This window comes from Pteronotus mesoamericanus, unplaced genomic scaffold (genome assembly GCF_021234165.1).
Source record: "Pteronotus mesoamericanus isolate MK-2021 breed Mesoamerican mustached bat unplaced genomic scaffold, CSHL_Meso_final contig_433, whole genome shotgun sequence".
In the NCBI taxonomy this organism is placed as follows: Eukaryota; Metazoa; Chordata; class Mammalia; order Chiroptera; family Mormoopidae; genus Pteronotus; species Pteronotus mesoamericanus.
The window spans coordinates 338365-365233 of NW_026555163.1; the positions used below are offsets into that span (position 1 = coordinate 338365).

The window sequence follows — 26869 nt, forward strand, 5'->3', positions numbered from 1 at the left end:
ACTCATCTCCCTGTTTTTGCCATTTCCTTTCTTCCAGGCTAGTTGCAACACAGCAGCCAGAATCACTATTGTAATACAAAGGTCAAATCTTACTTAAAACTGCCTGTAGCTTCCTATCTCACTTAGACTGAAATTAGAAGTTCTTACCGTGGGCTGCTTGAAAATAAATAAAACATATGTAACTATTGTTCACTATATACTTGGCTCCTGGTTTGAAAGGGAAGAGCTGAGATAGTAAGGGAGAAATCTACTAAATTGTGGAGGCTTAGTTCTGAAACACACAGGGTAAAATCCCACAACAGGCAGGAACACTTTGGAATTTTCTCACTAATGACTCATTTAATGATAGAGAGGTGAAGGTTATCTTAAAAACAGACTGTTTTCAATGTCCAGAAAACTATTATTTCTGTTGTTCTTTTCTTTAATTAATTTATTTCTAAGTATGTTTTATTGATTGTGCTATTATAGTCATCCCATTTTTTTCCTCCCCTTTATTTCTCTCCACCTTGCATGCCCCCTCCCTCCAGCATTCCACTGCTCCTTAGTTCATGTCCATGGTTTGTACATATCAGTTCTTTAGATTCTCCATTTCCTATACTTAACATCCCCCGGTCTGTTTTGTACCTACCAGTTATACATATTCTCTGTACCTTTTCCCCCATTCTCCTTCTTTACTGACAATGCTCCATATGATGTCCATTTCTGTGATTCTGTTCTAGTTATTTGCTTAGTTTGTTTTTGTTTTTGTATTTAGGTTTACTTGTTGATAGTTGTGAGTTTCTTGTCATTTTACTGTTCATGGCTTTCATTTCTTCTTTTTCTTAGATAAGTTCCTTGAACATTTCCTATAATAAAGGCCTGGTGATGGTGAACTCCTTTAACTTTACCTTATCTGGGAGGCTCTTTACCTGCCCTACCATTCTTTTTATTTTTCTTTCCTTTTTTTAGATTGTTAAAATACATTTGTCTCCATATACCCACCACCACTTTCCCCTGCTCCACCCATCCCCACCTCCCACCCTCAATCCTTCCCCACTTTGGCTTTTTCCATGGGTCCTTTATACATATTCCTTGACTTGACCCTTCCCCTTCTTTTCCCGTTATCCCCTTCCTTCCTGCCTTCTCGTTACTGTTGGTTTCTTTTTTCTTACGGTGTTGCTGCTTATATTTTTCTTGTTTGTTTTGTTGATTAGGTTCCACTTATAGGGGAGATCATATGGTATTTGCCTTCCACTCCATGGTCATTTTGTTTATCATAATGCTCTTCAGTTCCATCCATGCTATAACAAAGGGTAGTAGGTCTTTTTTTTCTCTCTACTGTGTAGAATTCCATTGTATAAATGTACCATAGTTTTTTGATCCAGTCTTTGGTTGATGGGCACTTAGGTTGCTTCCAGAACTTGGCTGTTGTGAATTGTGCTGCCTGCTATGAACATTGGGGAGCATGGGTTCTTTTGAATTGTTTTTTCAGGATTCTTAGTGTATAATCCTAGCAGTGCAATTGCTGGGTCAAAAGACATTTCCATGTTTAGCTTTTTGAGGGAATTCTAAACTGTTTTCCACAGTAGCTGCATCCATTTGCATTCCCACCAACAACAGGGTTCCCTTTTCTCCACAACCACACCAGCACTTATTGTTTGTTGATTTGTTTCTGATGGCCATTCTGCCCAATGTGAAGAGGTATCTCATTGTGATTTTAATTTGCATAATTCTGACGACTAGTGATGCTGAGCATCCTTTCATATGTCTCTGGGCCCTGTGTATGTCCTCCTTGGAGAAGTGTCTGTTCAGGTCCTTTGCTCATCCTATACTATTCTTAACATCCCTGTCTATTTTGTACGTACAAATTACACTTTTTAATCTCTGAACCAATTTCCCCATTTTCTCCCTTCCCTCTCCCCACTGACAACCCTCCATATGATCTCCATTTCTGTAATTCTGTTCCTGTTCTAGCTGTTTGCTTCATTTGTTATTGTTTTTTAGATTCAGTTGTTGATAATTGTGAGTTTGTTGTCATTTTACTGTTCATAGTTTTGATCTTTTTTGTTAAATAAGTCCCCTTACCATTTCATATAATAAGGGCTTGGTGGTGATGAACTCCTTTAGTTTTACTTTGTCTGGGAAGTACTTTATCTTCCCTTCTATTCTAAATGATATCTTTTTTGGATAGAGTAATCTTGGTTGTAGGTCCTTGCTTTTCATCACATTGAATACTTCCTGTCAGTCCTTTTTTGCCTACAAAGTTCCTTTTGAGAAATGAGTTGATAGTCTTATGGGAACTCCTTTGTAATTAACTCTCTTCTTTTCACTTGCTGCTTTTAAGATTCTTTTTTGTTATCTTTAATGTTTGGCATATTAATTATGATATGTCTTGGTGTGGTCCTCTTTGGGTTCAACTTGTCTGGGACTCTGTACTTCCTGGACTTGTATGTCCAATTCCTTCGCCAAATTAGGGAAGTTTTCTTTCATTATATTTTCAAGTAAGTTTTTTCTTTCTTGTTCTTCCTCTTTTCCTTCTGGCATCCCTATGATTCAGACGTTGGCACTTTTGGAGATGTCCCAGAGTCTAATTCTCTCCTTGTTTTTTTGAATTCTTGTTTCTTCATTCTGTACTAGTTGACTGTTTATTTCTTCGTTATGTTCCAAATCGTTGATTTGAACCCTGGCTTCCTTCCCTTCATTGTTGGTTCCCTGTGGATTTTCCTTTATTTCACTTAATGTAGCTTTCATTTCTTCCCTTATGCGTTTGTTGTACTCAATGATTTCTCTAAGCATCCTTATCACCGGCGTTTTGAACTCTGCATCTGATAGGTTGATTGTCTCCATTTTGCTTAGTTCATTTTCTGGAGTTTTGATCTGTTCTTTCATTTGGGCCATATTTCTTTGTCTCCTCAGTTTGGCAGCCTCCCTGTGTTTGTTTCTGTGTATTAGGTAGAGCTGTTTTGACTCCTTGCCTTGGCTCGCCTGTTACATTGTAAGAGGAAGAGCCTTAAGTATTCACCCAGGGGGCAACCCTCCTCACCGCTTTGTGGCATTCTATGTAGGGGAGCAGTTGGAGAAGGAACAGTGCTACTTGCTCAGCACTCACCCCATTTCCAGTCACTTCACCCACTTCCTGTATATGACTGATACCCCTCTAGCTGTTGCTCTGGTGATGGTTCCCAGAGTGGGTGGGTTTCTATACATTCTAGGACCTTGGGGACCCTTTAAATGGACTCTTCTGAGAGACCAGCAGTTTCTTTTGCCCTCTCAGCTTCCACTGGGCTTTACAGCCAGAAGTTATGAGGCTTTATTCTCGGCACTGGAACTGTGGGCTGCGTGGTCTGGCTTGGGGCTGGGATCGCTCATTCCCCAGGTGTTCCTCCTACGTTTTATCCACCACACATGAATGTGGGACTGCCTGTTCCACCAACCACTGCCACCACTGCTTTACAACCACCACCACCACCACTACCACACTACCCTGGTTCCCCATCTCCACTTCTGCCATTTGGATGAATATTTCTTCTTTAAATCCTTAGTTGTCAGACTTCTATACAGTTCAGTTTTCTAGCAGTTCTGGTGGTTTTTTGTTTTGAGGTTAGTTGTGATTGTTTTTACGGTTGTAAGAGGAGGCAAAGTGTGTCTACCTATGCCTCTGTCTTGGCCGGAACATATTATTATACTCTTAAAAATTATTGAGGATCCCAAAGAACATCTATGTATGTGGGTTATATTTATTTGTATTTACCATGTTAGAAATTGAGACTGAAAATATTTTAATATTTGTAACATTGTGCCTTGGTTATTTTGAAAATAATAGTCCACTTAGCTTTGCAGTTCTTCCAAATATTGGCATATTTTTTATACGATGTTGAGCAACCACTTTTTATCACCATTGATCTAATGTGAAAGTTTTAAGTGTTGGGCAGTTGTCAGGCTAACAGAGCCAGATAAAAGCTTTCCAAAATTCTAGTTTTTGCTTAAAAGCTTACAGTTTACCACTGACAATCAATATTGCTATGTGTTTTAGTTGTAGTGACAAGCTCACTGAAAATCCAAATCTGAATAATTAGTTTTTTGGTTATTTTCTGTAAAAGTGGAATTATGTAAAAACACGCATAAGTGCATTTCCTTGAGCTAATCATTGCACTAACATCTACAACAGGATGCACCAGTAGTATAAATGTCAAGTGAAAGAGACATATATGATATATTACTACTACTGCTGCTATTATTATTATTACTATTATTAAGAAAGCTTTAACAGCTTGGATTCCATAATGGAGTTATGGGCACCACCTGGGATTACCCTTTCAGATCCACTGTCTTACAGTATATACATACATAATAGTTTCAAAGTTAATATGCACATACACCTCATTTTTCTTTCTTACAAGTTTTCAGTATGTTATACAGTGTTTTATAAGTTCTTTGTTTGTTGGTGTTGTTTACTTTAGAACATATCCACATAGCTGCACATCACTCCCAATGAGTATGTAAGGATTGTCCTCATTCTTTTCATGATTGCGTAGTACTTGATCATGTTGGCTCTATTAATGCATTTTTTGACTAGTCCCCTTTCAATGGACTAGTAGGAGGTATAAGAAATACAAGTTACATACTGAGAATAAATAATATCTAAAGTTTAGCTTCTAAACCTTTCAAGACTAAATCTTAAATTTGATATTTGTGTTGGCAATCAGCTAATGCCTTTCAGTTATAATTAACATCAGCTGACTAACTTTATTCTGATTTCTTTTATATGTTTGTACTGTGAGTTATTTGATTTATGGTCATCAACTTATGAATCAAATATGTCTTTTGTAGTTATTTACTGAGCATCTATTATATGCATGGAAAATGTTAAAGTTTATATCAAGTTTTGTGTAAATATTTAAAATAATATGTAATAAGTAAATATAGGAAATAAAATCTCCCATTAGAATTTCATTAATATCTAACATAAATTGCATTTTTATTAAACATAATGTAAAATAACATTTTTCTAGGCACAATAAAAGATAGAAGATTGTTTATGCATCACATTTCTTTAGAGCCAATTACCTGTGGACCCTTTTGGTAAGACATCTTTACATTTTTTTAAATTCTACTAATATATTGTAGGAAAAGCATGCATGTTTTTTACATAAATATTTCTAACAAATAATGGCTCTAACATGCATATAAGAGTTAACGCTTTCCTCTTGAAAGCCTACATCAGGGTTAAATCATTGTGTACTTGGGTCATACTTTATAGTGCTGTCCATTTACTAGCTCATTTTATTTTTAGAGTCATAACTTTATAGTTAAACAAATTTTATGCCATTTTATGGCTGAGGTACTGAAGTTAAATGGAGCTAAGAAAGTTACTCCAAGTTCATTATCAAAAGATGGAATACATGGAAAATATTTTTATCTCTCCTCTAAAATCTTACTAAAATTATTAAGATTTTTTTAAAATGTATAAATCCACAAGAACAATGATAAGAAGAAACAAAATTTTGGAAGTGAAAAAGCATGAAAGACTTAGAAAGCCCATATGTGTCATTAGAGCGAGTAGAGAAAGCTACTCACTCAATTAAGTTTTCTATAAAGAACCTGAGAGACTGAGGTTGGCAGCAACATGTACTGAAGGTGAAGTAGAAAATAGGAAGATTCATTGAAATTTTGTTTAAGAAACATCTATGTCCCTTCCCCCATTGCAAATAGGCAGTTTTCCTTCTTCCAGAAAGTTATTTTCTGGAAAAGAGGAATTGAAAGGATTCTGAATTGAGGATGAGGTGGTGGGAGGGCACTGAAAGCAGAGATTAAGTAAAAATCTATATATTGGTTAGTGCGATTCTCTGTCCTCCTTCCCATACTTGGCTTCCATTGCTGGCAGCTGAGCCTCCGGGTAGAAGACTGAAAGGTTTTTTCCTGGGGAATATGACCAGCTCAGTAGACAGAAGTAAAAATACTGACAGTTGCAACAGCATAGCCATGTCACCAGACAGTGAAGTCAACAATGGGCAAGCCCACCAGCACACAGCTTTCAGTCAGCTCTTCAGTGCCTCAGTCTGAAATAAGAACAGCTAATAAAGGAATACCTGCCTCTAGAAGAAAGCCTGTATGAAAGATAGTATCCAAAGCACAAAGGAAGGGAAGGAAGGGAAAATAAAGAACTTAGAGGGTATAGACTGCAAGGAAAAGAAAACTTTTAAAAAACTTACTAATATTCTCAGGAAAGGGAACATATTGCATCCTTAAAATATGTACAAAAGAGCTCTTAGAAATTAAAAATATGTTAGCACAAATAAATTAACTCACTGGAAGTAACATAAGATCAAAGTTACGAACACTCCCACAATGTAAAAAAAGAGAAATAGATGAAGAAAGTACTAAAAAGATAATCAGAAGAGTTTGAAATTTTGGAGTTTGAGAAAGAATGAACAGGAGAAATGAATAGAGAAATTTTCAAATAATTTATTTTATCAGTACATGAGTGTCCTTGGTTAAAAGGATCCTCAGAGTGAGCAAATGAATTAAATGACCCACATTAAGGGACACCCTTGTGAAATTTTTTAACACTAGGTACAGATAGGAATCTTAAATTTTTCAGAAGGCAAAACAAAGAAAATCAGGTTTCAAACAAAGTTTTAAAGAGTTATATGGCATAAATCCTCTCATCATTAATGATGGAGGCCAGAAGATTATAGATTCTATAATGTATAATACAGAGCAATGCCCTTAAAATTCCAAGAAAAAATGATTTACACCCCAGAATCTTAACACTGATCAATATATCAAAGAAGTGTGAGTATAGACTTTTTATTCAGATGCCAGTTACCAGGTTTATCTCTATAGCATTTACTACCATGTGACATATTTGTCTGTTTCCCTCCACAAGATTGTAAACTCTGTGATTTTATTTTGTGACTCTATTCCCCCAGCCAGAACAGTGCCTATCACATAGTAGGACCTCATTAAATATTTGATGGATAGATGAATGGGTGACTAAATTACTTCTAGGGTAACTTCAATTTCCAGGGGTTTCAAGTTGGGTAAAAGGAAGTATGGGGTTTTCAAAAGATGTCAGTTAGGGAGAACATGTATGCTAGGGAAGATGATAAATTTAACTTTTGCCATGTTGAGTTTGAGAAGAGTGTGGAACAACATAGGGCTGTCTGGTGCTTTGTGCATTTTAAAGTGTAGGAATAACACCTAGGGGAAAATCAGGCATGAGATACAGGTTAATGTTTTTATTGTTAAGTGGATGATAATTTAAGCAATGGATATGACTGACCTTGCCCAGGGAAGTGTTTAGGAAAGAAATCTGACTTTGGAGACAGGCATATTTTTAAGAGTCAGAGAAGAAAAAAACAGCCAAAAGAAAAAACAGAAAAAGAAACAATCAAACAAAGGGGCAATGGTGGTATAGATATTAGTGGTATGAGTTTTAAGAAGAAAAAAGGTGTAGTAGAATGAGTGTACACATGAAACAATATTTGTTTTTTGGCATTTGTGAGATTATTAGTAACTTTCTTGAGAAAAACATCTACAGAGTAGTGGGAGAAATTAAGAGTTCAATGAATCGAAATTGAGGAAGTGGAAATAGCTAGTTTAGATTAACTTATATAGGAAGGTTGGCCACGAGGGGTAAGGTAACAGTGACCATGAATTTGAAGACAAGGCTGAGGAAAAAGTGTTTAAAGAGTGGGCAAGGCTTTCTGGCTAAATGAAAGGAGCACTAAAAAGAAAAAAGTATCAACAGGTGGTAGAAAAAGAAAGGAAAGAGGTAGAATAATGACTGAAAGGTGGGGCTCCTGAAAAGATTGAATTACTTGGGGTCAGGAGTTCAGGTGAAGGCATTAGCCATGAAAAGAAGATGGGTAGCTCTTTCTCTGGTAAAAGAGGTGAATAAGGAGATAGACACAAGGATTTGTCTTTGACAGACTCTTCCATTACGGGAAGTAGATGGTAAAGTCAAAGGCTGGTGTCAGCGTGTGAGAAGTTGTAATGGACTTGAAAAGTGTGGTATTGTTCTGGATGGCAAATGCAAAACAGTTACCAGAATAGTATCACCATATAGCAGTGAGGCTTCCCCTCCCCCCCAAAATGCGTATTCCATAACTTGTGTGTGCGTGTGTATACATTTACTGGTAACTAATCAAACAAATGTTTTCTCCCCCTTGTAGCACAAATAAGGAAAGGCAGAAAATACAGACTCCAAATTTTACTGAACCAGGTCAAGAATTTCTATCCAAATCTCATTTTTATGAACAACTGACTTTGGAAAAATCTTCAAGCAATTTATCAGTTTTGGGGCAGCCATCTTGTAAGGTTTCTGCCACAAGAAATAAAAAAAGGAGACACTCAATGACTACAGGCAAACTGACGAGAGTCTTTGTCCCACCTTTTAAAGCTAAATCACATTCTTACAGAGATGATCAGTGTCTTGGCAGCAATACTAATTTGGAGGAAAAGAAACAAAAACCAAGCAACGTAGTTGAACATGGCTCTGGTGGTAGTAAAAATAATATTATTGACAGTGAAATTCATCAGTCTAACAAAGATAACTCCAATCAAGTAGCCACTATACTCTCAACAAAGTATGAAGAAAAACCTTTAGGTATTGTGTGAAAATTTGTGTTGACATATTTTTGCCTTTCAGTTACATATTTCTTAGATTAAATAATGCCTTGAGCATTTCCCCCCATTTGTGATTATTAATAATTTCAAAACCTTTAATGCTAGAGTTTTTCAAGGCCAAAGATTAAGTTTAAATTATTCTATTTTCTTTCCAAGATAATTACTTGTGGACACAAAATCTAGGGCTGCTATTACTAGAATTTATATATATTTTAAGATTTTATTTATTTATTTATTTTTAGAGAGAAGGGAAGGGAGGGAGAGAAATATCGATGTGCAATTGCCTCTCACGCACCCCCAGCTGGGGACCTGGCCTATGACCCAGGCATGTGGCCTGACTGGGAATCAGTGTGCCAACCCTTTGGATTACAGGCCGGCACTCAATCCCCTGAGCCACACCAGCCAGGGCTGGAATATATTTTAATCAGGCTACCAATTTTCTTCCAAATCTGAAATAAAAATAATAGATTTATTTCTATTCTTTAGAAGTTGAAAATTTTTTTAATTCCTGAAGATTTAAAATTAGAGCTGAGATGTATAATTTTACAAAGCAAGGGTTGTACCTTTAAATTTTATATCAATACTATTTTTTGCTAATTACTTATTCCTTAGCAGATTTAACTGCAAATCTTCAGAATGCCAGAGATATACAGAATATGCGGATTAAAAAGAAACATGAGCAACGTATTTTTCCACAGCCAGGAAGTCTGTATCTTGCTAAAACATCCACTATGCCAAGAATCTCTCTCAAAGCAGCAGTAGAAGGCCAGGTTCCTTCTGCATGTTCCCATAAACAGGTATACCTTTGTAAACAATGCTAGTAGCTTTAAAGTAACATATAATTTTATGTTATTAACTAGTATCTCCAAATTGTTCTGTTTAAAGAAAGAATCAATCGAAGCAGGAATGAATGGGTGAATGAAATCATCATGTTTCCTAATCCACCTACAGGGGCAGCCTTCTTCTTCTATGGTGTCTTATCTTGCAAAGTGATCTGTGCTTCAGAATTAGTATTTCTCTTCTCCCTTCAGAATGTGTTTTATTAGTATGAGTGCTCTCAGCTGGGTGTTAGAGGAAAGTAGTCTTACTGATTTTAAATTGTGAATAACTCATACTCCTACACCCACTAAGAGCTACTCACATTTTTAAAAGAGGATTCTTATTAAGCCATTACGATCTGGTTAGCATTTTAGGCCCCGGAGAAGTGAAAATGACATTGGTAATATTAATAGATAATATTTATTGAGTATTTTCTATGTGCTAGACACTCTTCTAAGTCCTGTGCCTACTTGTTATATCTCATTTAACCTTCACAAGCACCTCAAAGAAAGACACCATTATTTTGTTCATCATTTTACAAATGAGAGGAATGAAGCACAGAAAAGGTGAAGTAACTAAAAAGTCACGTAAGTCACATAACTAGCAAGTAGAAGAGCCACAATTCCAAAGCAAGAAGTCTGACTCCACAGTCAAGTCTGAACAAAGAAAAAGATACTCTGGGGTCAGGCCTCTGAGGTAAAAGTGACAGCCTCCAGTGGAGGTTAAAAAAATTAAAAAGTAAAAAAGTAAGTAAATTATATAGTTTATTAGACTGTGATAAATACTATGAAGATAAAGCTGGAAAGGGGGATTAGGGAGAGTTAGGTGAGGAACGGTGCAGTTTCTTAAATAGAGTAAGTGTCAGGGGGCTTCATTAGGTCTGTGACATTCTATCAGTGACCTAAAGGAAGTCAAGGAAGTAGGCCCAGCCTGTGTAGAAATCTGACCTCCTAAGGTCAGACTCCCTGAAATACTTACACTTTTTACTGTTCTCTTCCTTCTAAATTTTTGGACTTAAAAGTTTTTGTAAAACATTGTTTCTTTTTTCAATCCTGGCAATGACTTCTGATGGCAGATCTATCAGGAAGAATGTACACAGGGGAATCAAAAAGATGCAACAGACTCTCAAATGTGTGGGTCATTTACAGTACATCAGTATTTTAGCTTCTAGTAAATAAGTTAAATGTTTTTATAGTGATTAATATTTAAATGAAAATTTTGGGTAAATTCAGTTTTGGTGTCTTACAATTGCTTTTATTCTATGAAACATTCTCTTTTGTTTGATTTTTTCATTCATAATCAGATTTTTCTATTATTTCTTTTGTGCAGCTATATATGTATGGCATCTCTAAACATTGCATAAAAATTAACAGCAAAAATGCAGAGTCTTTCCAGTTTCACACTCAGGATTATTTTGGTAATGAAGAGGCTGGAAAGGGAGCACAGTTGGCTGATGGTGGATGGCTCATACCCTCCAATGATGGGAAGGCTGGAAAAGAAGAATTTTATAGGTATTCTATGTAAAAAAGATTTGTGTTAACTTTTACATATTCCATCATCCCTCTTCCTCACAAAGACCTCTTTTTTCTCTTTCCTTATCCCTCTTGAACTTAAAAAGTTGTCCAGTAATCAACTTTTTATATATTGAATCATTTTAAAAGCATTATGATTCAATTGACATTCTGTTGAAATTTTTTTTTTAAATCCTCTCCCAAGGATATTCCTTCATTGCTTTTAGAGAGGAAAGGAGAAGGGAGAAAGAGAAATACCGCCACAAGAGAGAAACATCAATTGGTCACCTGCCGCACACTCCTTCCTGTACCGTGGATTGAACCCACAACCCAGGCATGTGCCCTGACTGGGAATCAAACTCGTACCCTTTCAGTTATGGGTCAATATTCCTACCAACTGACCCACATGGCCAGGGCATGTTGAAATCTTTTTAAAAGTAAAATTGTGCTTTGTCTTAGGATTTAATTAATTGGCTTTTCTTACATTGGGACACTTATGCATTTACTAAATAAAGACTGATAAGAAAAATTAAACTTGAATTTGCCTATTATAGGCCCCCACATACATAGTTATATCATATTCTCTTTCATTGTGTATTTCAATAAATATGAAATAGAAATACACAATGAAAATTCATACATTTCAATAGAGCAGTCTAGAGTGGGAAAGAGAATTTTTAAAAAAGTAGGTTGGCCCTGGCAGGGCAGCTTAGTTGGTTGGAGCAAGGTTCTGTGCACCAAAATGGTTGCAGGTTCTATCCCCAATCAGGGCATATAGCTAGGTTGCAGGATTCTATCCCCAGCTGGGTGCTTATGGGAGTCAACCAATCAGTTTCTCTTTCTCTCTCTGTCTTTCTCTGCCTTTCTCAAATCAATGAAAAAACATCCTCCGGTGGAGGTTAAAAAAATTAAAAAGTAAAAAAGTAAGTAAATTATATAGTACATTAGAATGTGATAAATACTATGAAGATAAAGCTGGAAAGGGGGATTAGGGAGAGTTAGGTGAGGAGCGGTGCAGTTTCTTAAATAGAGTAAGTGTCAGGAGGCTTCATTAGGTCTGTGACATTCTATCAGTGACCTAAAGGAGGTCAAGGAAGTAAGCATAGGATCACGTGGGAACAGCATCCGCATTCCAAGGCGCAGCATGCTATAGGAGGAAGGTTAGTGTAGCAGGAGTAGACTGGGTAGCAAAAGTTGTGGTAGGTGAAATAGAGGGCAGGACCTTTCAGGTCTTTGTAAGAACATTGGCTGTACTCTGAGTCACCGGTTTCCAGATATATATTTATCTACATAAATATGTATATTCAGATATATACATTTATAGAGAGAGAAAGGAAGAGAGGGAGAAAGAGAGGGAGAGAAACATCAATGTGTGGTTGCCTCTTGAGCACTTCCCACTGGAGACCTGGACTGCGATCCAGGCATGTGCCCTGACTGGGATTGAACCAGCAACCCTTTGCTTTTCAGTCTAGCACTCAATCCAGTGAGCCGCACCAGCCAGGGTGGACTCTAGATATATTTTGAAGGTGGCACCTTGAGCATTTGCTCAAGGATTAGATGATGAGTGTGAGAGAAAGAGGAGTGAAGATGGCTCCAAAAGATTTTGGCAGCATTTGGGAGGATAGTTACCATGTACAGAAAATTGAGAAGACCAGGGATGGAAGGGATATTGAGAGTTCATTTTGGGACATTTGAAGTTCAGGTTATCAGTAGACATGCAGGTAGAGATGGTGAGTAGGCAGTTGGAGTTCCTAGATAAAATATAGGCTAAAGAAATCAGTTTGAGAGTGGTCAGGATATAGATGCAATTTAAGCCATGGAAAAGAGACTTAGAGCAACCGCAAGTTAGAAATAAATGCCAAAGAGTGGTGTTGCAAACCAAGTGAAGATGGAACTTTGGGGAACAGAGAATAACCAGCTATGTCAGTGCTGCTAGTAGATAAAGTAAAATGGGGACTGAGAATTCATGGCTGAGTTTAGCAACATGGAGGTCATCACTAATCTTAGTAAAATAATTCAGAATTTTGTGGGGCACAAGCCTGATCAGACTGCAATAAGAGGGTGGTGGAGGTAGAGGAGGTGGAGAGAGAGAATGTAGTAATTCTTTTATTTTTAAATACATACTTTATTGATTATGCTATTACAGTTGTCCCATTTTTTTCTCCCCTTCATTCCCCTCCCTGCAGTGCTCCTCCCTCCAGCATTCCCCCATTCCTTAGTTCATGTCCATGGGTCGTGCATATAAGTTCTTTGGCTTCTCCATTTCTTATACTGTTCTTAACCTCCTCCTGCCTATTTTGTACCTACCATTTATGCTGCTTATTCCCTGTACCTTTTACCCCATTTTCCCCCCACCCCCTCCCCTCTGATCTCCATTTCTGTGATTCTGTTCCTGTTCTAGTTGTTTGCTTAGTTTTCATTTTTGTTTTCTGGTGGTTCAGTTGTTGATAGTTGTGAGTTTGTTGTCATTTTACTATTCATAGTTTTTTATCTTATTCCTTTTCTTTGATAAGTCCCTTTAATATTTCACATAATAAGGGCTTGGTGGTGATTAACTCCTTTAACTTGACCTTTTCTGGGAAGCACTTTATCTGCCCTTACATTCTAAATGATAGCTTTGCTGGATAGAGTCATCTTGGGTGTAGGTCCTTGTCTGTCATGACTTTGAATACTTCTTGCCAGCCCCTTCCTGCCTGCAAGATTCCTTTTGAGAAATTGGCTGATAGTCTTAAGGGCATTCCTGTGTAGGTAACTCTCTCCTTTCCTCTTGCTACTTTTAAGATTCTCTCCTTAGCTTTGATCTTGGGTATCTTAATTATGACGTGTGTTGGTGTGTTTCTTCTTGGATCCAATTTCTTTGGAACTCTGAGCTTCCTGGATTTCCTGGAAGGCTATTTCCTTCACCAGATTGAGGAAGTTTTCCTTCATTATTTGTTCAGATAAGTTTTCAATTTTTTGCTGTTCCTCTTTTCCTTCTGGTACCCTTATGATTCAGATGTTGGAACATTTAAAGTTATCTTAGAGGTTCCTAAGCCCCTCCTCATTTTTTTTGAATTCTTGTTTCTTCATTCTGTTCTGGTTGAATGTTTATCTCTTCCTTCTGCTCCCAGTCGTTTATTTGAGTCTTGGTTTCCTTCCTGTATATTTTTACTGTTGGTTCCATGTATATTTTTCTTTATTTCACTTTGCATAGCCTTCACTTTTCCCTCATTTTGCAACCATACTCAACCAATTCAGTGAGCATCCAAATTACCAGTGTTTTGAACTGTGCATCTGAGAGGTTGGCTATCTGTTCATTGTTTAGTTCTGTTTTTAGAACTTTGATCTGTTCTTTCATTTGGGCCATATTTCTTTGTCTCAGTGCATCTGTTACGTTGGAAGGGGCAGAGCCTTAGTATTCGCCAGAGCGGGGCAACCCAGGTCGCTGCATTGTGATGCTGTGTGTGGGACAGGGGTCCAAGAGGGAACAATGCCACTTGCTTGGCTCTTGGCCACTTTCAGCCACTACCCCTGCTACCCACAAGCAAATTGGGCCCTTCTGGTGCCGATTCCTAGGTGGGTGGGTTTGTGTACGTTCTAGGACCCTGTGGGTCTCTCCAATGAACTCTCCTGTGAGGCTGGGAGTTTTTCCTGCCACCACAACCCCCACAGGTTTTTACCTCCAGGGGCTTTGAGGCTTTCTTTTCCCGCACTGGAGCCCTGGATTGCATGGTCTGTCTCGCTCCACAGCTATTCCTCACTGTTTATCCACACGCAAATGTGGGACCACCCGTGCTCCAGTGGCTGCCTTGCCACATGTCCTCTCCTCCCCAGCTGCCCACTTCTGCCCCTCCTACTGGTCTAGATGAGTGTTTCTTCTTTAGTTCTTTGTTGGACTTCCATACGGTTGGATTTTCTAGCAGTTCTGGTTATTTTTTGTTTTTAAATTTATTGTTGTCTTTCTTTTGGTTGCGTGAGGAGGCAAAGTGTATCTACCTATACCTCCATCTTGGCCGGAAGTCAGCCTCAAGCAGAATGTAGTATTTCTTTCAGGCATTGCCTAAAAGAGAACCAGAGGAAAAGGGCAGTATCTGGAGAAAGCAGTAGGATCAGAGGGTGTTAGTTTTGTTGTGTTTACTTGTTTTATGGTAGAAACACTTTTTTTTTATGCTGCTGGAAATTGTCCAGTAGAGGGGAGCAAAATTAATGATTCAGGGGAGAGAAGAGGCATTTCTAGGTCAATGTCCTTGATTAAGCAAGAAAGGTTGGGAACTTGGGTATAAATGACAGGAGAGGACAAAGTGAAGGGTGCAGATGCTGGTGGTTGGTATATGTGAGAGTGGAAGCTTATCAAAGTTCTCTTTGATTATTTCTGCCTCCTTAGTACTAAGAGTGAGAATGGGAAAAGAGGAGGAGTTTGAGATTTGAGTAGAGAGGGGGGCACCAGAACTAGAGAGGGAAGTTCACATGTGATTTCTAAAGACAGTCTCTAATATGAAAAGTAATCCCAAATATAATTAATTTAAATTAAGGATCTCATTTTCCAGTTGAAATAATTGTATTGACTAATATGTTAAGTGGATTTATATTATTTTGATACATATCAAATCATTTTCTAAAATTATATTGCTTACTGATTATACATTAACTCAGAAATGTATTGAATGTTCTTGTATAGTATAGATTTTTGCTAAGAATAATCATGGTTACTGAATTTAATATTATCTTATGTATTTTTTACTATATTATTGCACTTTGTTTAGGGCTCTGTGTGACACCCCAGGTGTGGATCCAAAGCTTATTTCTAGAGGTTGGGTCTTTAATCACTATAGATGGATTGTATGGAAACTGGCAGCTATGGAATTTGCTTTTCCTAAGCAATTTGCTACTAGATGCTTAAACCCAGAAAGGGTGCTTCTTCAGCTAAAATACAGGTGAGTTTAAAGCATTGCATTATGTACTCATATCCTGCAGTGTGATTCAGACTTTTGTGTAGCCTGTGACTTCATGCAATAGAGGTACACGAGCCAGTGAGTGGTGACCTTGCCATCCCACATTGGTATGTAGTTGTATGGAGTAATTCTCTTGTCACCCCACTGACCCCACTTAAGAGAAATTGCACATTCATACACCTCTTACTTCCCTCTTCCCTCATCCCCTCCTTAACTTCTTTGCATATGAGAAGGATATTAATCTCCAGTTTGACCCACTGTTCGCAGTTTGCTAATAAAGTATTTTTGCATTTTGGGGGTTTTAATATTTAATTCATATTTTAACAGTATAAAACTTAATATACTGCTAGCAACCAAATTTTGAATTCTCTTCTATCTCAGCATTTCTTCATTAAAGTTACTAAATTTTTATTTTCAATTATTCGGTGACTGTTTTTACATTGAAATTGTAGACTCACAATTCCTAAAATAATGCATTTTTCTTTTTCTTTTTAGATATGATATGGAAATTGATAGAAGTCAAAGATCAGCTATAAAAAAGATAATGGAAAGGGATGACACAGCTGCAAAAACACTTGTTCTCTGTGTTTCTGAAATACTTTTACCAAGCTCAAGTTTACCTGAAACTTTTAGCGATAAAATGAGTGGTGTGGATACCAGCAAAGCGGCTATTGTGGAACTGACAGATGGATGGTATGCTGTCAAGGCCCAGCTGGACCCTCCCCTGTTGGCTCTCGTACAGAAGGGTAGATTGGCTGTTGGTCAGAAGATCATCACCCACGGAGCAGAACTGGTAGGCTATCCTGATGCCTGCTCGCCTCTTGAAGCCCCAGAATCTCTTATATTAAAGGTATGTTAAATTAATGCACTCTCTTGATAAAAAATCAGTCACTGGTTCAGTTAAATTTTAGAAAGGCTTTACATTTAATTTTTTAAATATACTTATGACTGTTAAGGATATTCTGTTTTTTGAAAATGCACTATAATCTCAGTATAAGCAGCAGTTTCCTCAGACATACTTCTCAGAACTTATCCCCAACATTAAACTGCATGTGACTGTATAAGGCATATGGCGCCCCCCAAAAAGCAGTTATTGATGCAACCCTCCCTGACCCTCTATTCAGGCCCCACAAAGACAACCATTGCAAATCCTGTTGGCTGTTCCTTGGCTTATATGCTGTATCTTCTTCTCGCCTTCAGTTTAAACATAATTAACTATTAGCTTCCTGCCTCAAAAGAGAGCTGAAGTGTGTATTCAATGTTTACGTTATAATGACTATGAAAAATATTTTTTGCAACTCAACATACATATACTATGATTACATTTCCTTTCTTTACAACTTACTGTTTTCCCTGGAGTTACTGTCTTACCCTTTTTCTTTTCCCCCTTAATTTTCTGTGTCCTTACCACCAACTCATTTCCACACAGGAGCTATATAAAACTCATCTCAATGTGTTAAAACAACCTTTCTTGGTTCCATTTCTTGTTCTTGGAGATCCTTGCACCTCTCCATATTTCAACTTTATTCTGAAGAGGAGATTTTCTATATAAGCTCCACATGTATCATTCTGGACAGTATTTTCATCTCTTTCTGTGTCATTAGAATTTCCTGAATTTCATATCTTTCTAGATTTATTCTTTAGTTTTAAGCACACACAACCTCCAGAGGCTTCTTGAGAAAGGGGGTATGCAGCCTTTTTGATCATATTTTAAGGTTATCCAAATACAGACTTTGAAGTTCATATAATTTCTTCGGAATTTTGAATACATTTCCTCTATTATCTTCTTGCTTCTAGTTGTAACTTCTGCCACATTCATGCTATTCTTATTCCCAGCCCTTCACTATGGGATCTTTTTCCAAGACGCTTTCAACATCATTTACTTTGGTGTCAGCCTTACTTTTTAATCAGTGTCCTGGGTACACAGTGGCAATGTCTATAAACATATGTCCTTCGTTGAGTTCTGGGAAAGTTTTTTGAAGTAGTTCTTTGATAATTCCTTGCCTTTCATTTTTCTTCTCTTCATTTTTTAAAAAATTCCTAATACTTAGGCTCTAGGCCTCTTAGATTTGTCCTCTAATGTTCTTGGTTTTTTCCTCCTATCTTCCATTTTGTTGTCTCCCCCAACTCAATTTCTAGTTCTTAATTTTACCTTTTAATCCCTAAAGTGAATTTGTGTCTATTGGCATAACGTTTAATTTTCAAGAGACCATTATTATTCCTTAAATTTTTTTCTTTTTTATGACATCTAGTTCTTGTTTCATGCATACAATATCTTCGCATCTTTCTGAAGCAATTGGCTAATATTTTGATTTACTTTAGTGTCTTCTGCTCCGTGTGTGTGTGTGTGTGTGTGTGTGTGTGTGTGTGTGTTTCCTATGAGAACGTGTTTTCTTGTTTGGATCTCAGGTTGGAGACTTTCCTCAACTGGTGACTGATAGCTGTTTTTTACTCTTCAACAGTGGAACACTAATGATCTGATTAGAAGCTTTGTGTGAGGTGGAGCTTGTCAACTTGTTGGGTGGTAAGACAGGGATTTAATTGTTTTCATTAGGAGACCCTCAAACATCAGTCTGTTCTGAGAGTGGAACAGAGTAAGGAAACTAAAGCGTCCTTTTCAGCATAAGGGTTTTTGTTGCATTTTTATTTTCAATATAGCTTCTGCCTGATGGTCCAGAGTCCAGGATATGTGTGGCTCAGCCTCTTCACAAAGTAAACTCTCCTGGGTTCTTTTTGAACCCAGAGGATAGAAGAACAGTCACCAGGTTGCTTGGTAACTGAGGTCTTAATTTACCTTCATACAAAATCTCAACCATTCCTCCTGTTTTCAGCTTCTGCCTGCAGAGGTACCGGTCACCTTCAGTTTTCTTAAATTATTTTGTTTTATATTGGCATCCTAACAGCAAGTTTGCTAGCTGAGTAACCTTGGGTAGGTTATATAATTTCCTTTATACTTAAATTGTGTCACCTGTAAAATGTGTCATCTCTCTTAGGGTTGTTGTGAAGATTAAATGTTAACATATGTAAAGTACTAACGCTGTGCCAGGCAGTACAGTAAGTGTTCTATGAATCTATGAATGTGTGCTATTTTTTTAACTAGAATTATATTTGAGCTGCTTTATGATTTACCACTCATCCAACAAACTATTAACATCCAAAATTTTGGAAATTTTCTTATCTACTGTCCTCTCCAGTTCTTTGTACTTCTATGGTTTTTTTTGAGGGAGCCTAGGTAAATAAGTATATTTTAATCCATCATGTTTAAATTGAATTGTTTTATTAATTTTTTAATACAAGCATACTTCAGAGATATTGTGGGTTCAGTTCGAGACCACCACGATACAACTAATATCTCAATAAAGCGAATAACATGAATATTTTGGTTCCCCACTGCATATAAAAGTTATGTTTACGCTCTACTTGTAGTCCAGCAATTTTCAGCCTTTTTCATCTCATGGCACACATAAACTAATTACTAAAATTCTGTAGCATACCAAGGAACATATTATATTTTTTGCCAATCTGACCAAAAAAAGGTATAATTCTTTTTATCCTCCCTTAGGACATTTTTTTTCATTGCTTTTAGAAAGAAGGGAAGGGAGAGGGGAAGAGAAACATCAAATCAAGTCATTGATTGCTTGCCTCCTGCATGCACCCAGACCCAGGATCAAACCCACAACCCAGATATATGCCCTGATCAGGAATCGAACCCTTAAACTTTTAGCTATGGGATGATGCTCCAACCAACTGAGCCACACCAGCCAGGGCAAAATAAGTATAATTTCTATTCATTCATACCAGATAGCTATTGTTGTGTTAGCTGTTGTCATTTTTTTAATTTGACAACCTATGAGAAAAGAGGTCAGTGCCCCTGACTAAATAGTTAGATGTTGCATGTTTTAAAAATTCTTGTGACACACCTCTTGCCTGTTGTGGCCACAGCACCAGTTGAAAATTGCTGCCACAGTCTATTAAGTGTGCCAATAGCGTTTTGTCTAAAAAGAACAATGTACATACCTTAATTAAAAAATACTTTATGGCTTAAAAATGCTGACCATCATCTGAGCCTTCAGCAAGTCTTTTTACTGGTGGATAATCTTGCCTCAACGCTGATGGCTGCTGATTGGTCAGGCATTGGTTGCTGAAGGTTGGGGTGGATGTGACAATTCCTTAAAATAGACAATAGTGAAATTTACTGTGTTGATTGACTCTTCCTTTCACAAACAATTTCTCAGAGATCACTGATCACAGACTACCATAACATAATAAAAATGAAAAAATTTGAAATGCTGTGAGAATTGCCAAAATGTGACAGAGGCACAAAGTGAGGAAATGCTGTTGGAAAAATGGTGCCAATGGACTTGCTTGATGCAGGGTTGCCACCAACCTTCAGTTTATAAAATACACACAATATCTGTAAAGTGTAAGAAACATACTGCAACGAAACAAGATATGCCTGTAGTCATATTTACATAACATTAAGACTTTACAATTTTTTCTATTTTTAAACAGCTTTATTGAGACATAATTCACACACTATGCAATACACCCAATGAAAGTGACAATTCCATGGTCACAGAGTTGTGCAGCCATCACCACAATGATTTTTTGAGCATTTTCATCACCAGCCCGCTGTCTGTTGGCAGCACCAGTTCTCCACAGCTTTCAGACACCCACAGGCCTTCCTCAACCTAAAGAGAGAAAAAAAAAAGCCTCCCTTAATCCTGCTCTGCACACTCTGGCCATTGCGCAATAGGTTTCCTTCTTTCCATGACTAAATCTCTTTCTTTAAAAAATTTTTAAAACAATTTTAAAATTATAGTTGACATTTAATATTGTATTAGTGTCAGGTGTATAGTATAGTGGTTAGACAGTTTATACACATAACAAAGTCATCCCCCCAATATTTCCAGTACTTATCTGGTACCATACATATTACAATATTATTGTTGTTACAATATTATTGACTATATTCCTTTTGTTGTTACAATGTTACTGACTATATTCCTTTTGCTATACTTCACATTTCCATGACGATTTTGTAATTGCAAATCCATACCTCTTAATCCCTTCCCCTTTTTCACCCATACCCCTAGCCCCCTTCTTCTCTGGTGACCATCAGTTTGTTCTCTGAATCTGAGTCTGTTTCTTGAACAACTTTTAAGATACTATATTTTGAAAGTACTTTTTACTTTTGTACAATTTTTTTACTTAATCACTTTCTTACTTACCTTCAAAAGTGAATATTTTTGAAGAAGTCCTAAAAAAATAAAAATCTTATTAGATCTGAAATAGAATTGAGTGTATTTACTTAACTTCTAAATTGATATATTCCTTAATTTGTTCAGATTTCTGCTAACAGTACCCGACCTGCTCGCTGGTATGCCAAACTTGGATTTTCTCCAGACCCTAGACCTTTTCCTCTGCCCTTGTCATCACTTTTCAGTGATGGGGGAAATGTTGGTTGTGTTGATGTAGTTATTCAAAGAGTATACCCTATGCAGGTATGACATATTCTTGAAACTTAATCTATATTTCTCTCTTTTTCTAGACAGTTAATTTGAATGATTCCTCCTTACTGTGTATTTCTGTTTGATGCATTATTACAGTGGATGGAGAAGACATCGTCTGGATTATACATATTTCGCAATGAAAGAGAAGAAGAAAAGGAAGCAGCAAAATATGTGGAGGTCCAACAAAGGAAACTAGAAGGCTTATTCACTAAAATTCAAGCACAATTTGAAGAGCATGAAGGTAAAATGAGTTGTACTTTACAAGTTTATATGAAAACAAGTTGTTTTTTTTTAATTAGAGGTTTTGGAGACTTCTAATTTAAATTTTGTAATCAGGTAAATTGTCTTTAACAGATATTTTTCTTCTAATTCTGAATTAAGTATTTCTTATTGTCATTTTTTTTCTTTGTTCTTTTTAAAAAATTGTTGACACTATTTACAGATGTCCCCCATTTTTCCTCCCTTTGCCCACCTCCATCCAGCCCTTGCCTCCCTCCCCTGGCCTTTACCACATGATTGTCTGTGTCCATGGGCTATCCATATATATGCTTTGGCTAATCTCTTCACTTTTTATCCAGTCCTCTCCACCCACCTCCCCTCTGAGATGTCAGTCTGTTCCATGTAACCATGCCTCTACGTCTATTTTGTCCATCAGTTTATTTTGTTCATTAGATTCCACATATAAGTGAGATCGTATAATACTTGTCTTTCACTGACTGGCTTATTTCACCTAGCATAATACTCTCCAAGTCCATCCATGCTGTGGCAAATGGTAAGAGTTCCTTCTTTTTTTTATATCCGCATAGTATTTCATTGTTTAAATGTACTACAGCTTTTTTTATCCATTCATCTAGTGCTAGATTCTTGGGCTTTTAAAAATATTTTTACATAAATATACAGATAAACATTGAACTGACCCCAAATTATTATATCTTTGTTCAACACACTGAGGTTTTAGATACTTAGAATTATCTTAGGTAATAATACCTGGCACATCTATTCCACTATTCAGAAGTCTTAAGTAAATTCCCTCCTAAGCTTCACTACGAAAGCATTTATAGTGCCTGTTTCAGGATTAGAGAAAGAGTTGCAGCGAGGGAAAGAACCATCACATTATTTTCCCTAGGTTTCTGTATGATACCACTTACATGTAAAGTATAAAAAAGGCAAACTCGTAAAAAATAGAGAGGATAGATGGTTATCGCATGGTGGGTTGAGGGGATAATACTGATGGTATTTTAGGTACAAAGTTACAACAAGTAGTAGATAAGCCAGAGATCTAATGTGGAGTATAGTGAATATAATGAACAATATTGTACTACAGTTATGCGATGTGATAAATATTCATACAAAGACAATCATATTGCATATATAAATGTATCAAAATAACATGTTGTACACCTTAAATTTACAATGTTATATGTCAAATACATTTGAAAAGAAAAACACTCAAAAAATTATTTTCCCCTGAGCCATTGACATTCTCTTCTGTGTCTTTTCCTTCATTATGTAATTTTGCAGTTTTTGTTAGCATAGTTGTTGAGTTTTATGTTGTTTTACTTGGAGCTAGAACTTATTTTTTCTGTGGCATAAATTTTAAAGAGTAAAAATCATAGTGTTTTTGCTTACAGGTCATGTAATTTACTTTTTTTATCAACCTTTTTTTATTGCTGAAAACTGTGTTCTGCTTCTCTTCATGATTTTCTATATTATTTAACTTTATGTTCTGTATAAATCTGCAAAAAATTAGACTCTCAAAATTTGATTTTCCTATACATTAATTACTAGCTCATGCTGTTTTCATGATTTGAATGAGTTTTGAAATTATTTACCTAATTTACAATTAATCAAGTAAACTCTTTGACAATTTTTTAAATCATGAATATGCTAGCTTCACATTTTCCTAGAAAACTTATTTTTTAACCTCCCTTATTTATGTGCTTTTTGCTTGATTGTCTTGTTTTCAAGGTTGTTAACTTTGTGGTTTAGCTAATTAGTGATGCTGTTTTCCCTAGACAATATACCAAAACAATGTGCACCATCATGCGCACTAACCAGACAGCAAGTCTGTGCTCTGCAGGATGGTGCAGAGCTCTATGAAGCAGTAAGGACCGCGCCAGATCCCTCTTACCTTGAGGTGAGAGAAGTAGAGGACATGCAGTGAGCCTTAAGGTGAAAGATGTGGCATTCTCCTCCGGCTGTCACTGGAAGCAGTATGTTGAAATGCTGTTTCTCAAAGAGGGCATTTGCATTTCTGGGATCCACAGAGATGAGCCAAACATGGTGGTACATTTTTGATTCTGTATCAAATAGAGGATAGGTAGGAGCTTTAAATAATCTTATATATTAAATAAATGTGGCTTAAAATGCAGGCAAAACTTGATTACTTTTAAAATAGAAGAAGTGTCTTCAAAGCAATATCTTAGTTCCCATGTTCTCAGCTCTTTCTCAGATCCTACCTGGAGTCATTTCATAATCTCTACCTGAAGGGGACTTAAATAGACAAGTGCAGAAGCACTAAACTGTGTTAGAAATAGCCTAGACTTTAGAATCATGGCTCTGTCATTTACTTGCGAAGCAAATTGCACATAATATAGCTATAAAATGAGCATAAAATAAGTTGTTTTAAGATCAAATTAAATAATATATGTAAAAGTGTGGTATTTTATAAAGTTTCTTATAAATATTAGTTGCTGTTGTTAGGACATCATTTCATATATTAAGGTAAATTACCTCCTAAATTTGTAGATCCCCAGGTATCTAATTAATGCAAGGATTGGTTTGCTTAGATAAGGAGGGGGTAAGAAATTTTAGGAAAACTATTGTTTGTTTATTGATGATTCTTATTTATTTGGTATCAGTATATCTTGTATTATAACCTTAAGTTTCTTTAAAAATGGGACTACAAAAAAATAAATAAATAATCCTCCACTAGGAGACTAAGCAGTGCTGTTCTGAATAGAATTCCCTCATGTTCCCAAATGGTACAACTCAGATTCTCCCTGAAAAGTAAGTCTGGTTTGAAAGTCTGTGAATGTACTTGCCACAAGTCTGTAGGCTAAGGCTTTATTTTGCTTTCCTGAAACATCATTTGCCTCTATAGCTTATAATATTACATACGTTGAAGCTTGTGCTTTCTGTGAGTCATCATGAAGATAGTTTTAATTTCATCCACAAAATTTAACAAAATATTTTTTAGTCTGGTATCCTTTTATAGAATTTACTTATAAGGAGGAAGTAATGAGCAGAATAAGAGTTGGAGAACTAAATCCTCGATCCAATCCTGCCACTTGGTAGCTAAGACAAGTGATTTATCTCTCCGGCTTTCCTTCCACCTTCTATCAAGGGAAGATCTAAGGGAGGCTTATCTCTATGGTTCTGAGTTTATGTGATGCTGAGATTTCACTCAAATAAAGTAACCACTCATTCTTAAGAGGGAAAAATAACCACCAATTTCTGAAACACTCCGTCAAAAGGATTTGTTTTTAGAGACTGCTGAATGGTGAAGGACTTTGGAAATCATAGATTTCTTTTTAATTCTTGTTTAAACACTGTCAACATTTTTAGCCATTTTGAGAGAACAGAGAGTTCAAGTCTCCCTACCCCATGTAGATCATAAGATTAAGATTTGTAAGGCAGCAGCAGTCTAGAGTGTTTTCTGTCAGATCCATTTCCTGTTTTATTTGATTTTACTTTTTTGTTTATGCTTTCATTCTTGTTACACTGGGTGAGATTCCCGAGAAGTACAGACAGCAATTTTTTTTCATTGTTGTTCAAGTACAGTTGTCTCCATTCTCCTGCCACCATTTTCCCCTTCCCCCCGCACTCCCGCCAATCCTACCCCGCTATGGCTTTGTCCATGGGTCCTTTATACACGTTCCTTGATGACCCTTCCCCTTCTATCCCCCATTATCCCCCTCTTCCGTCCCTGCTGGTTACTGTTACTTTGTTCTTTATTTCAATGTCTCTGGTTATATTTTGCTCCCTTGTTTGTTTTGTTGGTTAGGTTCCGCTTATAGGTGAGATCATATGGTATTTGTCTTTCACCACCTGGCTTATTTCACTTAGCATAATGCTCTCCAGTTCCATCCATGCTATTGCAAAGGATAGGAGCTCCTTCTTTCTTTCTGCTGTTGAATATCCCATTGTGTAAATGTACCATAGTTTTTTGATCCACTCATTTACCGATGGGCACTTAGGTTGCTTCCAGCACTTGGCTACTGTAAATTTTGCTGCTATGAACATTGGGGTGCATAGGTTCTTTTGAATTGGTGCTTCAGGATTCTTAGGGTATAATCCCAGCAATAGAATTGCTGGGTCAAAAGGCAGTTTGCTTTCCCCAGGGGCTGCACCAGTTTGTATTCCCATCGACAATGTACTAGGGTTCCCTTTTGTCCACAACCTCGCCAGCACTTGTCATTTGTTGATTTGTTTATGATGGCCATTCTGACTGGTGTGACGCAGTATCTCATTGTGATTTTAATTTGCATCTCTCTGATGGCTAGTGATGCTGAACATCCTTTCATGTCTCTGGGCCCTATGTATGTCCTTCTTGGGAAAGTGTCTGTTCAGGTCCTTTGCCGATTTTTTAATTGGATTGTTTGTCTTTGTGGTGTGGAGTTATGTGAGTTCTTCATAAACTTTGGAGATCACACCTTTGCCGAAGAGATCATTGGCAAGTATATTTCCCATACAGTGGGTTGCCTTTTCATTTTGCTGTTTTCTTTAGCTGTGCAGAAGTTTTTATTTTGATGAAGTCCCATTTGTTTATTCTTTCCTTTATGTCCCTTGCTCTAGGGGACATATCAGTGAAAATATTGCTGCGTGGAATACCTGACAGTTTCCTGCCTATGTTCTCCTCTACGACTTTTATGGTGTCATGACTTATATTTAAGCCTTTTATCCATCTTGAGTTTATTTTTGTGTATGGTGTAAGTTGGTGGTTGAGAGTCATTTCTTTGAATGTAGCTGTCCAGCTCTCCCAACACCATTTGTTGAAGAGGCTATTTTTACTCCATTTTATTCTTCTCCCTGCTTTGTTGAATATCAATTGTCCATAGAGACATGGGTTTCTTTATGGGCTCTCTATTCTGTTCATTGATCTATGTGTCTGTTCTTATGCCAGTATCAGGCTGTTTTGATTACAGTCGCCTTGTAACATACTTTGATGTCAGGTATTGTGATGACTCCTACTTTGTTCCTCTTTCTCAAAATTGCTGAGGCTATTTGGGATCGTTTATGGTTCCATATAAATTTTTGGAATGTTTGTTCTTTATCTGTGAAATATGTCATTGTTATTTTAATAGAGATTGTATTGAATCTATAAATAGCCTTGGGCAGTATGGACCTTTTGATGATGTTAATTCTTCCAGTCCATGAACACAGTATATACTTCGATTTATTTGTGTCGTCCTTCATTTCTTTCTTCAGTGTTGTGTAGTTTTCTGAGTATAGGTCTTTCACCTCCTTGGTTAGGTTTATTCCT

At 36.8% G+C, this 26869-nt stretch overlaps 1 protein-coding gene across 1 annotated transcript in view; it reads left to right on the plus strand.

Moving 5' to 3' along the window:
* The window catches only part of BRCA2 (BRCA2 DNA repair associated), a 74207-nt gene that overhangs the window by 23619 nt on the left and 23719 nt on the right, over positions 1-26869 (plus strand). Inside the window, exons 12-20 of the mRNA XM_054577439.1 lie at positions 4992-5061; positions 8157-8590; positions 9226-9407; positions 10759-10940; positions 15683-15853; positions 16367-16721; positions 21220-21375; positions 21481-21625; positions 23400-23521. Of these exons, the coding sequence (XP_054433414.1) occupies positions 4992-5061; positions 8157-8590; positions 9226-9407; positions 10759-10940; positions 15683-15853; positions 16367-16721; positions 21220-21375; positions 21481-21625; positions 23400-23521 (1817 nt within the window). The remainder of the gene's footprint in view (positions 1-4991; positions 5062-8156; positions 8591-9225; positions 9408-10758; positions 10941-15682; positions 15854-16366; positions 16722-21219; positions 21376-21480; positions 21626-23399; positions 23522-26869) is intronic.